Raw genomic sequence first — 16,346 nt, 5'->3', positions numbered from 1 at the left:
ATACGATACACTGCTCAAGCGTGGTGTGAAACCCTCATTTGTCCCGACACCCTGGGGTATAATCCGTGATGTCATAAGAGCTTTGGGTGGCAACAAGGACATCGCAGAGCGTTAAATCGACCTGCTAAACTCAAGCTCGAAGCTGCCAAACGTCACGGACGAGCATACCAGCGCCGTCACTCCCGTACTGGGGGGTATATTGGAGGGATCTGCCGGAGCTCGGGATAATGTTCAGGCAGGACGCCATTGGTAAGTTTCGAACCATTTTCTGCAGCGGTGTACGCAAAGCAGTGCTCGTTGTTGAACCGATCGCTCACAAGCATGCTTGCATGGAATGAATATCGAGCCCATAGACGAGATGGAAGAAGAAAGCGACCGGGATGCTCAGGCGGTGCCGTTGCTTAACGCCACCAGCTTCGGCGCCATAGACCTCGCCCTTGGTAGGCAGCCAATAGGCATGCCGTTCCATGCAGAAGTCGACCTCACGCAAGCCATCGAGGCGCCCTGCCAGACCCTTAAGCAGCAACGGCGTACGACGATGTACGTGCCACCGGCTTCCTACTTTGGTGTTGCTTGCCGGCGAAGGTATCCACGAGCTCTGCGAGAACGATCACGATCGCGAGGCTCGACACCGGATGGTGCCGAGTGGTTGTGGGGCGAGGGCAGGGGCTACGGCTTGGGGCGGTGGGCGCGTTGGAAGAAAAGGTTTTGGTGGTGTCGGTAACTCAACACTCGCTACCACTAGTACTCATTCGGTCTAGTCATGGGTATATGAAGGCATTCTCTGTACATAGATATCCTTCTTCCTTAGACATCATTAAGACTACCACATCTAATAATAGATCTCATTATAGCAGTAACTGCATACCCAGGTATTTACCAACACTGATCAGTATACTTCAATACTAGTACACAGATTAGCAAGGCCATACTCTTAAAGAAAGTCCGCCTCGATATCGCCGCGATAGCTTCACACGATTCTATAGTTACTCAATCAATTCAGCTCTCGAGTAATATTGATTGAATAGAACTACAATTTCTACTTCTACAACTCCTACCCAGCAGAGAAAACACCCAGAAAACACCAAACACCACCAAGCTTCACACCATATCAACACATAACACACACCCAAAATGGACACCAAGGGCAAGAAACCTGACTCTTCAGTCGAACCGCCTGACACTATGACTCTACATCAACTAGAGGACATGCTATCCAAAGGAGCCGAACCAACAGACACCAATGAGAGACTTGAACAATTCGTTCTTTGGAGAATACAAGAGTACAATGAAAACAAATGGGACGCCCTCTCTGACATCTTTGCTGAGGAATTTCAACAATTCGCTAAGGAGGACTTTGAGACCCTTTCCAAAAAGACTCTCTATGGCTTACGAAACTGCCTACGAGCTAATAGAGTCTATGTTAAGAAAGGACGAGGGGTTTTAATGTCCGAATCATTGGCCAATATAGTCCAAGAAGACATCCCATGGCCACTGAACGACGAGGATCGTCCTCCACCAAAGCAGCAACAATATTACCCCCCTCAGCAGCAAACAATTCAGCCGCAGCAGCCTTATCGACCGGAGAACACTGTTCCTCTCCCCCCGCAACCGGCTTATCATCAGCCTTATCGACCGGAGAACACTATTCCTCTCCCCCCGCAGCAGCCTGTTCAGCCACAGCAGCCCTACCAACCAATTATCGAGGATACCACTCCAGTCCACCCTCCCCCCACCCCAAGCGACGGCCCTCCACGTCAGCCTCAACAACAGTCAATACAGTCAATTCAGCAACAACAGCCTGAGGATACCACTGCGCTCCCTCCCCCCCCCACCACAAACTGCGGCCCAGATTACCGAGTCCCACACCTACTACCCTCGCTCTACCAAGTCATTCAAGACTTCGAGATCAAGGAACAGGCCGTTGCAGAGGATTCTTTGAAGAGCACTACGAAGAAGAGCATTACAAGCAGCAGCCCTGTCAACACGAGCCAACTCTCTGCGGTTCTACGTCCGCGCACTATATCGATCCTCAGAGAGCCTACTTTCTCGCTCAGCACCGCTCGAATTCAGTATACTTCAAATCTCGCTCCACCTTTCGCCTCCCAGCATGCTTATTTTCTCGCTCCACTTTTCGCCTCCCAGCATGGTCATTTTCTCGCCTCTTGGCTCGCCTCTCCGCTCGGCTACATTCGTGATACGGAGAAGCGGAAGGCTATAGGCTAAGGATAGGTGTATGGAGTATATGGACGGTGCATTCTTGATGTAGCTGTCCAGGGATTTGATTATGAGTGTCACGGTACGCTAAGGCCTCCTCTAGAGCTATTACCCAATTTGGGCCTAGCGTGGCTTGGCACCGCACATATCTGTCCTGCAGGCACATAGAATAATCAACATCTTTTACACCACACCATGAATTCATGACCCAGTCATCCATTTCCTTGACAATTGGTAGCAACACCTAACCCAGGTCCTCTTCCAAGTCGTCTATACCGTCACTCAACCCGCAGTCACGATATACCGACAGTCAGCCCCCCCGCGCTTCCGCTACGCAGCTAGATTCAGTCTACGCAAAACCAGCCAATCAAGTCAATCCTTTTAATAGGCCATTTGACATCACATCGATGTCTTCCAACAGCCCGATAATTCGCGGTCCCTCAGGCGGCATTTAGAGAGCAACAACCCCCTCCTTCACGAATATCCTTCTACCAGCGCTTCAAGTAATGCTATACAAAGCCAGGCATTCAACAAGCATTTCAACCCAAGAAAGCCAAGCGGAGAAAGATAATAATGCCACGGCCGGCACCAGCCATCAAAGCAGGAACAAGAGCACAGGCCATTGCAACAGGCAAATGTGGAAAGACAGCAACAGAAAACTACGGAGAACATTACGGAGACAGTCATCAGCAGCAGTGACACAACAGGCCTACTCTCCACGATCTCACACCAATCCACTCAGCCAGTGCAAGAGAAGTCACTACAGCAGGCAAAAGCGGAGAACACTGCGGAGAAACCAAGCGACAACAAGGCCACCGTCATCAAGAACACGGCTCAGCTCTCCACGATCCCACGTCAGATCGCCACTCAGCAAGTGGAGAACGACACTACAATTTGGCCTGCTATCTCTGCATGCCTAGGCAATATCACATTAGTATGGCACATCACTGCAATGAGCAAACAAGAGAAGGATCTACTGCGACGATCACAGCCAAATTACTATGATAAATTGGACCTCTGCACGCAAAGGCCACGCATATCTCGCTGACGTCACACCGGATGGCTATACGGTCTATGAGGAAGATGAGGAGGTAAATCAGGAGCATCATGGCCACTAGCAACGATGCATTTTGATTGGTCAATGACATAGGCCACGAGGACGTGTCTTTTTTTCTTTCTTTGCGGGCATGTTGTCACGGTACGCCAAGGCCTCCTCCAGAGCTACCATTCAATTGGGCCTAGCGTGACTTGACACCGCACATATCTGTCCTGCAGGCACATAGAATAATCAACATCTTTTACACCACACTATGAATTCATGACCCAGTCATCCATTTTCCTTGACAATGAGGGTCTATCTTTCTCTTATCGCTATTAGAAATACGCCTAGTATAATCAGATCTACGCCTATAGTAAAGGGAGCAATTGTAGTTATAAAAACATTGCGGAGAAGGATTCGAAGAAGGAATGTTTTTATAGCATGCGAGTAGCCTCATCTTTTTCGGTTTTTGCCAGTGTCGGTAACTCAACACTCGCTACCACTAGTACTCATTCGGCCTAGTCATTGGTATATGAAGGCCTTCCCTGTACATAGATATCCTTCTTCCTTAGACATCATTAGGAATACCATAACTAGTGATAGGTCTCATTATAGCAGTAACTGCATACCCAGGTATTTACCAACAGGTGAGATCGCAGCGACCAAGGACATTAGTACGAGAGCGGCTTCCGAGATGGGGAGAATTGGGGGTTGAATGTGGGAGAAGCAGTGGTAGCGGTAGCGGGGGTGATAGCAGCGGCTCTCACGCCTGTAGGATATGACTCCGTTTGATATCCTTTTGGGTGCTTCTCGTGTATATCTTCGGTTTCCCCGAGGTTGATTTTTCGAGGACAATCGTGCCTTCAGCATGAATCTGCAAGAGCAAAATATGCTACGGCAATGTTTGTGAGTAATGTTCTTGAAAGTCGATCTCAGAGATATATTAACATTACGAGAAATGAAACCCTAGAAAGTATACCGTTTCAACTTATAACCGAGCTGGAAATGTCTGTAATACACGGCTTCTTGAAGTCAATTATTAGCTTTATTAGGGGTTCAATCTAAGAGGTATATCAATTCTCCTGGGGATAGGACCTTGAAGGTATGGCAGAAATGATATCTAAGACCCAAATTGTGGCAACATTTCCAGGCCTGCAAATACCGAATCATACCCCATATTTGGGTGAAATTTGGTGTAGGGGTATGATTCAGTAATTAGGGGTATGATTCGGTAAGGATCCATACTTTTGGGGTATGAATTAGTAATTCGCCATTTCCAGGCCTGCTGCCGAACTTTAGCGACAGCTCGAGCGCCGCTAACCCAAACATCCTGTCCGTATCATTCCATCTGTCCTATGTACAAGACCACCATGAGCCAATTCCCCCGTGAAAGTAGGGGCTATCAAAGTTACTTCTGCTATTGCAAATAGTAACTATTTGACCCCATTTGCCACCCGTCAGCCCTACGAATAGTAGATAGCAAATAATTTTGAAGTAGCAGGTCCGGACCTGCTATTTCACTCAATAGTTACTATTGCGTCTTAAAAAACACGCTCTAACGTAGTGTTATATACATATATCGCGCTATCGTTAAGTCCTTCCTTCTGTTAAGTCCTTTCTCTCTATCGACATGACGAGAAAGAGCTTTCTTGCGAGACGTCTTTGGGGTAGATATGATAAGGGTGATGAGAAATAGCGACAGCAATATTATGGGAAGAGGCAGTGACTATAGTGTATAGATATAGGTATACGCATGTGTTAGCAGCAGCCCTCACGGGGCCCTGCGACGTCCCTACCGGGCCCTATTTAGGTCCAAATAGGGGTGTCTGGAAGTCAAGCAGACACCCCCGGGATTAGGCTTTTTAGCTGAGTTGCTAATAGTATGGCATTTGTGCGGAGAAGATTTCTCTGTCGCCAAGGCCCTATGCATCAAAACGGTTAATAGGTATTTATGATTACGAATCAGATTTGAATAGTTACTATCTAATAGTAAGGTGCTATCAAGGAACTAGTAACTACTTGCAATATCAGATAGTTACTATTCGCAATAGCAGAAGTAACTTTGATAGCCCCTAGTGTCCAAACTCCAAACCCAGATGCCCCTCATCGACGTCAGAGTCGCGGGAAGAAACCATCAGGTCTGCCGTACACATGGGGATTCTTCCCCATCGGCGATGCTTCCACAGACTCCTCGAAGTCTTCAAAGTCCTCTTCGTTTAGGGAACCGTCCCCAGGGAACAGTGTGAAGTCGGGTATCGAGCCCCCGGCCACCGTATCAGGACCGGGCTCGGCTGGAAAGATCCGAGCGGTTCGGCGGGCATTATCCCGTTCGTCTCGTAGGCGGTGGACTTCAGCCATTGTTCTAGCATGAAGGAAACGCTCTTTGGCCAGGTCGCCTTGGCTCTTGGCCAACCGTCGACGCAGCTCGCGCACCTTCAAATCCATGGCGCGACTGAGCTGCTGGATGCCATTCCAGTAGGCTGTCCACTTCTGAAAGACTGTGGAGTTGCACACTGCCCAGACATACTGCTCCTGGTTCTCGGTATTGGCAACGCGAAGCTGCTCTTGTAGAACCGTGTTCTTGTCTTGGAGGGCTTGGTTGTTGGCCAGCAGTTCCTCGTAAGTGTTCGAGCGGACGCCGTTTTGCTCGAGTGTACAGGCTGTATCCATGATAAGCTGCCAGAAAAGACGTGAAGGATTGAAGATGTTTGGAGATATCCAGAGGTAGGGGATGAAGATATTTGCAGATTTGGAGAGCTGTGGGATGAGGATTGTCAAAACAGCTGTTGGTAAGGAAGAAAAGAAAACTGAGGATGAGTGCGCTGGCAGTTCTTAAAAGACGATGGTTTCTTGGACGCAAAGGGGAGAATGTCAATCTTGATGCACTGGACGAAAAGTACATCACGAGACAATACTGTTCGCTGTTAACCGTAATATAGCCATTGGTCTATCACACAGGTCTACCGGAGTCCACACTAGGTTTCAACTCACGGATTGGTTGGCATTGAGACAAGAGGTGATCTGGCAGGCTATGGTTTCAAACGCAGTGAGAACTATTGGTACGTTCGCCAACCTGGAAACATCCTCGGTGTCGGAAATGAGCTGAAACATGCAGGGCGGACGCACCGCTAGAGCCCCTTCCTGCTCCTCACCAGGTCTTGCCACAATTTCTAGACGTTTGCCTGAAAATGTAGCCGCCCTACAGCATAAAGCTATCCAACGGATAGACTGGGAGAGGGGTGGTATGTGCGGACCTAAAAGTGTACATGAGACAGATTGTCCAACCATTCTTTCTGAAACCACAGGCATGCATATCAATGCACGTCATGGTTGCATTACAGCGTGGGAAGTCTGTGCACGATGCAAGCCTCCCGCAGCAATTCGTAACTACCTACCAAAAGCTCTCCTCTGCAACGGTACCATGCGTTCTTTGACTGGAAGGATCCCGTCGATATTCTGGTCACGTTCATCTTGGATGCATTACAGGATGGGAAGTCTATGCACGATGCAAGTCACCCACACAGATTGATCTTTATCAGACGCTCTCCACTACCATCCTTCTTTGACCGGAAGGGTCAGTCAATTCTGGTCACGTTCGTCGTGGATGCATTAGAGCAAGGGAAGTCTATATACGAAGATGCATTATGCAAGATGCAAGTCACCCACACCATTTCGTAATTTTCAGAAGCTATCCACTACCATTCCTGCTTTGACTGGAAAGATGCAGTCAATCCTAGTCACGTTCGAGATGCAAGTCCAAGCCATAGTGAAGGTTCTATTGAATGAGAAATCTGGAGTGTACATGAAACACGATCACCAACAGCAAAGTATCAAGACGATCGACCGTTATGCATCCGCCTCACCAAATTTCTCACTAGCAAGCGTAAGAAGATCCGTGTTCCATTCCGTGCGAGCTGTAGCGAAAGAGTGATCGGCCTATCCGGTTCGCGCTAGTCGCCTCCCCTCAACGAAACAAAGCCCAACCCCAACCACAATTCCCTACTTAGCGCTCTGCAAACCGATGGCCTTCTCCGTTGCAGCCTGCTACTTTCACTTCTCTCCCAGCCTCACATCCTCCTCGGCTTGACGCTGAGCCAATGCTTCTGGCGTCTTGGCAGCCTCTTCTTCTCTCCGACGCTTCACCGCTGCTTCGTCCTTCTTCTTGGCTGCGGCACGTTGGCGCTCAACCCTACGCTTCTCGGTCTTGGACACCCCCATCGGCTTCGACATTCGGGGAGTGAAATCGAAGTTTTCGGCTTGTGGGGGCGAGAAGGTACGTGGCGATGGTAGGGGAGTGCCGGGAGAAGTGAGAGGTTGTGGATGAACCACCCCGCTATTTGTACCATCATCTTCGGCTGCGGTGATGGTGAGTACTCCAGCAACCACGTTGGGAAGCTCGTGGGTATATTCACCACTGGGATCTTGGCAGATGACCTGTAAGCTTCTAGATTCTGCGGACCCCTCCAATGCGTCCCCCTCCTCTGCATCCACCTCCCCCTCAGAACCCTCCAGCAAAGGACGAGCACGAGCGAGCAAGCATCGTTTTGCGTTAGCTTGACAATGTCTTCCTCACAGCTGTGCCCTAGCTGTTCGACCATCGCGCCTGCCCCGGATGCGTTGGCCTCCTGTGCAGCCTTCTCCACCCGAACCACGGTCGCATTACCGACATACTCGTTCATGTCTTCGACCGCACCAATTGGCGTATTTTCACCGACAGAAACCACACCCACTTCAAGGTGGACGGTCCCTACCGTACCGTTCTCCACATCGTGATCCCCCTCTTCAACAACCTTCAGGTACTCCATGATAGGCTCGACAGCATCTAGCGAGTCTGCACCAATGGCCTTGACAGGCTCTTCTACAATGACCTCTTGGGTGTCGAATTCTTCGTTATCGACCTCGTCACCGTCAACAGAGCCGTGAGGGCTAGGAGCTGGGTCTTCTTCGACAGTGGGAGCATTCGTGGCGGCAGGTGGCTCCTTGATCTCTTCTTCATCGTCGCTGACATTGTATAGGTCGTTGGTGTCGTCGTTGAGATCTGGCGCATAACCATCATGAGACGAGGGGATGAGCTCTGCGTCGTCTTCATCCAGAAGATCTGCAGAACCATTTTTCTCAGACTCATCGAGAACTGTGTGGTTGTTCGCTCCTGCTTGTTTTCCAACGCCTTCCTCACAGAAAACGTCACCTGAGGATTCGCGATTCGATTTCAAGATGCCCCAGAGGGTGGCCGGCCCTGGATCCTCTACTTGAGAAACGTCTGCTGCATCATCGCAAGCACCATGTTGGTCGTCCACCTCACTCTCACACTGTTCCGACCGGAGGATCCGCCACAATGTCGCTGGACCTGCTGCTTCAGGGACACCAGCTGCCTCCTCACCAACATCTGCCCTATCCTCCACCTCATTCTCACGCTGATTCGCTTGGAAAATCCCCCATAGCGTCGCTGGGCCCGCTGCTTCGGAGAATTCATAATCCCTATCGAGACAGCCTTCACAGCCAGTATCCACACCTCGGATATCATTGTGCTTCGTGTTATCGTCCGTGATAGGCTCGTGGACTGCAGGGTTTCCATCATAGTCGCTCCCTGAGACACGGTCCTTGACCACCGGAGAGGAACCATTGTCGTCCGCTTCAGACACTTGGTCTTCGCCGCTCGATTCACTCAAGCCCTCTTCATCAGGCGTTGCATCTTCAAGATTCGTGGCGATCGGATCTGCCATTGCCTGGCCCTTTCTCACAGCAGACTCTTCGGGCTTAGGGCCGGGAAAGATCCATTCCACGCTCAATTCGACTTGATTGGTTGTCTCTTCGGAAGAGAAACCCTGGCTCCCAATCTGCTCTTCTTCCATCTTGTCATCTTCTGTCTCGTGCTCTTTGACCGCGTCAAGAGCTTCTTTCGCACAAGAGATTTCCTCGGCATCCATCTTCTCGGAGTCCTCCTGAACTGTGGGAGTCACTGAATTGGCAGTGCCCGAAAGCGCGGCCGGGTCCAAGCCAGATGCCTCAAAAACGCCGCCATCCTTTTCCTCTGGTCTACCTTCCGACCCTTCGACTTTGGTTTCCGGCTGGGTTCCTTCGCTCCCACTGGTAGAAGAGTTGGATCCAACCAACTCAACATGTGGTATTTCTGAGGCTTCTTGATCGAGGACTTCGACAGCAACAGACCCATACTCCTTCGGTCCCACTGTTTCGCTCATCAGGGACATGGTCTCTTCCTGAATGGATCCTTGGCCGTCCATGTCATCTATGTCGTCCATCCCTTGGCTACGCTCGACCGAAGCGTTTTTCAAACGTGCCATATGATTGTAGGCATTAGTGCGGAATTCGTCTGCAAGTTCGAGATGATTCTCGAGCGATTCCTCCTTTTGTTGACTCCAGGTTGTCTCTCCCTGCGACTGAGTCCCCTGGACGTGGGCGCCATTCTTCTCACGACTTAGCTCATTGCTAAGATCCTGCACCACTCGTCTCAGAACGACATTCAACAAGGTCATGGCGTTTGCATGTGTCTTTGCAAGGTCGGCTTGTGCCTCTCTATTCTGGACGTTTGATTTAGCTGATTTCAGCTGGGCACCGAGAGTCTTGTTTCGTGCCGTCAGCTTTACGACCTTCCGGGAACCCTTCTCCTCCGCGGCCGTTTTCTTCTTCAGCTGCTTCAACAACTGTCTCTTTGTGTCTTCTTCGATAACAGCCTCTTGATCGAGCACAGGTTTGCTATCTGAAGAGGCATAGGCAAAATCCCTGACAGCGATGGGGCTACCCTTGGCACGGATCTCCGAGTCCGCCGGTGATACTTTCCGTGACGAAGGATCCACCAATGTGCTGTCTGACCCTACACTACCCGGAGAGGTAGGCGGAGTCTTCTCCGTCGCAAACAGTGACTGGAAAAGGTCCTCTCCCGTTGTCATCACGTATTTGCGTGGCTTCCGGTCTGCCACGGTATCCGTGAGAGTTTTTGTTGAGCTAAGAAGCTCTTGGTCTTGGGTGGTATCAGCAGAGGCGGCAGGGTCCTGGCTTACTGCCATCTTCTTGAAAAAATTCGTTGTGCCTGGAGCGTCCTGATCCTGCCTAAAAGTAGCAGGAGTGATAGGCTCCTGGTCTGCTATCGCTCCTATGACAGTACTCGTCGAGCCAGGGGAAATCAGGTCCTGCATGACAGCAACAGAAGCTGTGCTCTCATTCTACAAAAGTGAGTTAAAACAATATACATGATATAGGAAAGTGATTCACTTACCTCTGGCTCTGTGTAAAATATTGCACGGAAGTGCTCCAGACCCTTGCAGAAGAGGTGTATCTTTCGAGACTCATCCTTGGCCATATCAACAGAACCTCTAGCTGGCAGTGTTGAGGGCAGGCCTGACTGGCCCTGGAGGTAGCGGTAGACGGTGGACAGCAACATTATTATGATGTAAGTGAGGGTCCGAGTACACTTGAGTCTCAGATTGAAAGGTGATGGTGTATGTTAGAAGAGGAACAAGTTCAAGAGAAAGCGTTAAGGTCTTAAGGGTGGTCGACTGTGTTGCAGGAAGAGAGGGAATTGTGTTGTTGTGAAAGAGGTGCTTTGGTTGATAATTTTGAGAGGTTTGAGAGCGAGTATGTCTAGGATTCACGATGGTGAAAGAAAGAGAAGAAGAAGAAGAACATCGAAAGTGAGAAGAGAAGATGGATTATATATGGATTCCAGGTCCAAAGTCTGGTGTCGAGCGGTTGTGTGTCGAACGCTACTCGCTGCGTTGAGCCAACATGGTGTGTCAACAGGTGGTGTGTCGACAGGTGGTGTGTCGACCGGTTATCATAAGTCATGAAAATGAAACACGGAGACTGGAGTATATTTGTATATATCAAAGCTAGCTCTAGCAGCAAGAATATAATATTGTTACCAGAGTCTCCGTGCTCTCCATAGTATAGTACTGCGCGCAAGCCCCTTTATCAAAGTACGATTGAGGTTTATTTGTCGCGAGATGCTACTACAGCCTAGAAAGACACAATGCATCTGACTTTACACTATGCTTGCCTAATGCAAACTTGCTCTATAAACAAACTCATGCAGAACATCGAACTTTTACGACCAAAAAAATTGCGTATAAAGAAAGTTTCATTATTTGTACATAGAACACTCGAGCAAGATCTACCAGAGATCCAGCCGTCAATCCTTCATTCAATACGAATTGATATCTGTTTCTGTCAGTACATGCACATCCGGCACCCTACCAACCAAACGCCACCCTGCAAACACTTCAATCCCAAAGTATGTACCAAGATCAGTCCACTCCACCCCACTGCACCCACCCACCCCTCCGCGATTGCAATCCACTGCGCATTCGAAATAAAAACGCCAGTAAAAATCAAAGAAGGCCAGTGATGCCGTCCGTAACGCATGCTCTCCTTGTACGTACAGGCCAAACAGATGCTTGAAAGGTAGGAACGCAAGCGGAGCAGCGCCTTTCGAGGGCAGCGTGCGGCATGTAGATAGGATCACATGGATCGGGTCTTTTGGATTGGGAACCATTTCTCCTTGGGATTTTTGGAACTGGAGTGATATATACATATGAGGTACCCTTCCCTTATACGATAGGATTGGTACAAGACTGATTGGTCGAACAGGGGACGGTATTGGTTTCTGCTCCGTTGGTGGATATGCACGATCCGACCGACGAAGGCCGAGCGTGTATTCCGTCATTGCTGCCTGTGTTGTGCTACGGCTGTACTCGTATCTTCGCTCATTGCTCAACGATCACGCTCGTTTCTTGATCAACAACATTCAAGTTGCGTTGTTGACACGTTCTACGACTCTGCACCCTCCCAACCCCTCCATATCTTCTTCAACCATACGCAGCTGCCAACGCTACCTCCCGTCTACCTATTCTATCCCGTAGCCATGGCGGGCCAATCGCTCATTAAGCGGCGCGTGGTCCTCGGCCTGGCGGAACTCCAAAACAATCCCACCTTGACCGACGGATGCGCCGAGACTCTACCCTTCGACGACGGCGCTGCCGGCTGCGAATGCCCTTGGGAGCCTGCTCACTGGTCCGTGGGCTGCCGGGGCTGTGCGGCCCGGATTTCGTTTTCCGGTATGAAAGCGAAGTGCATCAAGCGGACTAGAGAGCGTTGGACGGTAAGAATCCCCTCTGAGCTATACTTCTTCGCCTTTTATTAGCCACTTCGTGGTTCCAATAAGTCTCGTGGCTCAGACTGCACGTGTAACAAAACACCGCTGACTTGAATTGATGGTTTAGTGGTTCTCCTCGGCACGAAGAATTGACGACAAATGCGGCGAACGACTCGGGACACTCATTTATCTCCCTTGGGAGATCCGTCAAAAGATTCTGAAAGTCCTGTTCGAAGACCATGCCAACTACTATCGCAGTGAATGCATCACCGAAGAATCCAGTGCCAGAAGCTTCTATCCGCGCTATTGGGGGGACCATAAATCTCGCTTCTACGGCATGCGACTTGCGTCACCGAGCACGAAAGTCGAACTCGAACACTACTACCTCACCAAGACCGAATTCAGATTCGAGAGCCCAAAAGCTCTGGAAAACTTCCTCGACCGGCTATCGATTTATCAACAAAGCCTGCTTCGAGCGTTGACTTTCAGACTGTGCAAAACAGTGTATCGCCTTGCTGACACCAGCGCCGCCAGCGATTGGGTGGCCGTCTGTGTTCGCCTACCACCTAAGCTTGTGTCAATCCAATTTGACGTGCTTGGCCAGGGTCTGAGAGGTATAAAGACGGGCGGACAATGTTTCATCTATGATGATGACTATCCAACGGTATACGTCCATCGTGCGATCACACTTGTAGAAATACTAGGGAAACGAGCTCGAAGGTGCGCTGCTAGGGTAAAGGTCGACTTGTTGGATTGCGAGTTCGACCCCAAACATGTCGTTCAGGAGGGGGGCCTGGAGGTCAGTTGGCTCATTGAGCTGGAGCCATGGAGCAAGAACTGGCGGGGATGGTGGGAAGAAGCTATAAAGATAGACTTTAATGATGGAGAAGGAGCCAGCAATGTGGCATGAGTGACTGAGACGAAGCAATGAACATAGCATACGTTTCGGGATGACTTGCAAGATACGGCGTAGATATTAGGCGAGACATGGACAAAATGGCAGAATAGATGGGCAGGGGAGTTTCAACACAGCGTAGGTTATAGGCAGCAAATGCAAAGGAGTGACACAACAGAAGGGCAGAATAGGGGAAGAATGGCGTAATGTTTAGGAAAGATAAGCTAGACTGGCAGAAACAGGCAGGAGATTGTAGAAACAGCCTTATTTTGAGAAAGGGATGTAAAAGATTAATATAATAGAAGAGTAGAATTAAAGGAGAATAGCGTGATAATTAGAAAAGAAGTAGATGAAATAGATCAAATAAATGGATATGGAAAGTGTCGGAACAGTCTAGATTATGGGCAGCGATGTTTTCCAGCCACACTAAGAATTTGTAGTTGTATTTAGGACTGGCCGGAAAGGTTTTGGAGAATCAATCCGTCCGTTCTATATAACCACATATCTGATAGTTCTGTAAGGAGTTACAGAAAAATCGCAAATGGTTGCTAGAATCGAAGGGTAGAATAGAAAATGGCAAATGACATTATAAAAGATAGGGAGGAATGTAAAATTGACAAAAAGAGAGATTACATAATCGAAGGGTCGACGCGAGAGATACAACGCATAATGACATAAGTACAATGGGAATCCTAAACTTCTCCTAGATTATATTGAGTAAGGGCAGGCAATGGCATATTTAAATGGGAGCGTTATCCAAACGTATTTGTTGATCGTCAGAAGGATGCCAAGACATAGCGGAGAAGTGAAAAGCCGACGCTAATTTCAAAGCCTCAAGTCAACGGCCACTAAGCCGGATGCGACAAGGCTGAACTCCCCGCCTTCCATTTCCTGCCACGCAGTCTCCAACCTCCCATATGGATATGGCTGTGTGAAGACACGTCCTCGTCCTTTTCTTCACCTTCACGATTCTCTTTTCGCCCACTATATATCTTCTCGTCACTTTATTGTAATCAGCATCACACCGAAGCTGTCAGGCCCTCGCCGTTTGCGTCAGAAGCTTATCCGGCATCATCTACCGGCGAACGAACACTGCATTATCTCCCCCAACTTTCCCCCACAAGCCCCCATTCCTCTTCCACTAGCTTGCATCCAAGAGAGTGGACAGCTGCAGCTATTGGTGCGAAGCGGAGAATTTGGGAAGCCAAGACATTCCGCAGGCCTGGTTTAGCAGGGACGCCCCACAAAGGAAACCGTTCTACTCTCACTCTACCGTTTGCGCCAATGCACCAGGTCTTTCCCAATACCGGAAATTCGCTTCGCTCCTACATACCACCCAAAACAGTTTCACTTTCGCAGACTTTGAGCGACATCGCCAGCGACCCATATGCTTCTAGTCTACCCCAGCATGCCTCCCAGCGTTATCTTGAACCACCGGACACAGTATCGATAGCACCACCAACGCGCTACGCATCTATAGCTGACTGTCCTATCGCCGAGCCGACTAAATTACATCACCGAACCGTCACAGAGCCAGCCCGATCCACCAGTGACCTGCCACCTCTCATACGTCGATCTTCCGACTCCAGAAACTTGTCCACTGCTCAATTGTCCGTCATACCTCAACTTGACCCCTCCTCGCAACTAGACGATTTCCACCCCTCTCCCCAGCAGTCGCGGCAGTCATCGCCAACGCGATCTAATAGATTCTCTGTACTCACAGGCAAGTCAGAAGAGAAGGCTGGAAAGCTCGCGGGTTGGTTTAAGGGCGAATCTAAACCTATCAGCGTTGGAATCATACCGTCGCCAACGAAGGAGAAGAGTGATCCTCTGGACAGCATCGCAGAATCGTCCGACATACGAGCTACTAACCTGCTGCAACGGCTCTCGACTACGCAGGTTATGCCAAAGCCTGCAATGGCGAGTCGCTTCTCTTTCTTCTCGAGCAAAGCCTCCTTGGTGAAACCGATACCGCTGCCGGACGAGCTCAGCGATGAGCTTCTCGAAATGGACGTCAGCGCCGCCCTGTTCCCCAACGAACCTCCAAACCCCTTCTCGCCCGCTTCTTTCAAAAATCTACAACAGCAAGCTGAGGGTTTGCTATCGCGATTACAGACGGCCTACAAAGAGCGCACAATAGCACTGCGCGATATGATGGCGGAGAAGGAGACTGTAGCGGAAGAGTCGGAAGGCGTTGAGACACGTGCTAGACATTTGAAGATGCAACTCGATGGTATGACAGCCAAGTTCGCTGAGCAAGACGAAGCCATGATGAATTTGGTGGACGAGCTAGCACAGGAGAAGCAAGCGCGCCGAGAAGAAGAGGAAGCGAGAAAGAGAACCGTACGATTCGTTGGGGACGTTACTTCTCCGAGCAGCGGCGGTTGTGGCCTCATGCGCTCCAACACAGTCAGCGACTCTGGGTTCGAGTCGGAAGACGATAGCTCCGCCGATAGCGTCTTCTCAAGACGGGACGGCGCTCGATCGCCCAATATGTCCGTGTCATCCGCCTCGACTACGAACTCGCCAGATGTCTACCGAACAGAAGAATTCCATGTCTCAGCATCGACGGCACACATTGGGCTTCTTCGCTTGCCCCAGGGTCAGCCTGCAGCAAAAGGCATGCCTGTTCATTCTTGTACGAACTGTGAAGGCGTGAGAGCGTCGGAAGCTTGGAGCGTTGTCAGCATTTTGAAGGAGGAGAACGAGGCATGGAAACATCGGGTAGGGGAATTGGAAGGAGCATTGGATGGATGTTTGGATGTGGTGGGAAGACTGAGCTGACAACCCTTTTGCCCGTGGAGTTTGGAGCTTTTGTTTCACAGATGAATTCGGCAACGCGTTCGCTAATACTGGATGGGCCAGACTTGGAGATAAATGCTCGACGCGCTGACATCGTCATTGGATGGACGCAAACATTGCATTAATGTACGGTATTTTGCGGTAGTTGATCGTGCTCAGTCAAGCGCTGATTAGAGTCACGAGTAAACACCGTTCATTTCAAGATGTTCAGCGACACTCCCCTTCACATGTCCTATTCTGCGCTCTTACTCGAAACCTTTGGGTGAAGAAAAGAAACATATTTC

General features: G+C 49.8%; 7 protein-coding genes across 7 annotated transcripts; 5 read left to right on the top strand and 2 right to left on the bottom strand.

Annotated features, from left to right (window-relative positions):
- Positions 1-358: 358 nt before the first annotated feature.
- HO173_012270 (uncharacterized protein) lies at positions 359-724 on the top strand (the record flags this gene model as incomplete). The annotated part of the gene is made up of 1 exon (XM_037314142.1): positions 359-724. The coding sequence occupies one exon, from the start codon at positions 359-361 to the stop codon at positions 722-724; it is 366 nt and encodes a 121-aa protein (XP_037158917.1).
- A 410-nt stretch (positions 725-1,134) lies between these two features.
- HO173_012269 (uncharacterized protein) lies at positions 1,135-2,226 on the top strand (the record flags this gene model as incomplete). The annotated part of the gene is made up of 1 exon (XM_037314141.1): positions 1,135-2,226. One exon carries the CDS (start codon positions 1,135-1,137, stop codon positions 2,224-2,226), a length of 1,092 nt encoding a protein of 363 aa, XP_037158916.1.
- A 61-nt stretch (positions 2,227-2,287) lies between these two features.
- Positions 2,288-3,265, top strand: HO173_012268 (uncharacterized protein; the record flags this gene model as incomplete). Its single annotated transcript, XM_037314140.1, has 2 exons — positions 2,288-2,299; positions 2,810-3,265. 2 exons carry the CDS (start codon positions 2,288-2,290, stop codon positions 3,263-3,265), a joined length of 468 nt encoding a protein of 155 aa, XP_037158915.1.
- Positions 3,266-5,368: 2,103 nt separating this feature from the next.
- On the bottom strand, positions 5,369-6,726 carry HO173_012267 (uncharacterized protein; the record flags this gene model as incomplete). The annotated part of the gene is made up of 2 exons (XM_037314139.1): positions 5,369-5,916; positions 6,648-6,726. The coding sequence occupies 2 exons, from the start codon at positions 6,724-6,726 to the stop codon at positions 5,369-5,371; spliced, it is 627 nt and encodes a 208-aa protein (XP_037158914.1).
- A 580-nt stretch (positions 6,727-7,306) lies between these two features.
- On the bottom strand, positions 7,307-10,574 carry HO173_012266 (uncharacterized protein; the record flags this gene model as incomplete). Its single annotated transcript, XM_037314138.1, has 3 exons — positions 7,307-7,677; positions 7,830-10,437; positions 10,491-10,574. 3 exons carry the CDS (start codon positions 10,572-10,574, stop codon positions 7,307-7,309), a joined length of 3,063 nt encoding a protein of 1,020 aa, XP_037158913.1.
- A 1,560-nt stretch (positions 10,575-12,134) lies between these two features.
- On the top strand, positions 12,135-13,275 carry HO173_012265 (uncharacterized protein; the record flags this gene model as incomplete). The annotated part of the gene is made up of 2 exons (XM_037314137.1): positions 12,135-12,371; positions 12,493-13,275. 2 exons carry the CDS (start codon positions 12,135-12,137, stop codon positions 13,273-13,275), a joined length of 1,020 nt encoding a protein of 339 aa, XP_037158912.1.
- A 1,269-nt stretch (positions 13,276-14,544) lies between these two features.
- On the top strand, positions 14,545-16,044 carry HO173_012264 (uncharacterized protein; the record flags this gene model as incomplete). Its single annotated transcript, XM_037314136.1, has 1 exon — positions 14,545-16,044. One exon carries the CDS (start codon positions 14,545-14,547, stop codon positions 16,042-16,044), a length of 1,500 nt encoding a protein of 499 aa, XP_037158911.1.
- Between the last annotated feature and the right edge of the window lie 302 nt (positions 16,045-16,346).

This window comes from Letharia columbiana (assembly GCF_014066305.1).
Source record: "Letharia columbiana isolate WasteWater2 chromosome Unknown Sc0000077_s0, whole genome shotgun sequence".
Taxonomy (NCBI): domain Eukaryota; kingdom Fungi; phylum Ascomycota; class Lecanoromycetes; order Lecanorales; family Parmeliaceae; genus Letharia; species Letharia columbiana.
The sequence above is the reverse complement of the archived record's forward strand: the minus strand, read 5'-3'. Positions and strand labels throughout refer to the sequence as shown.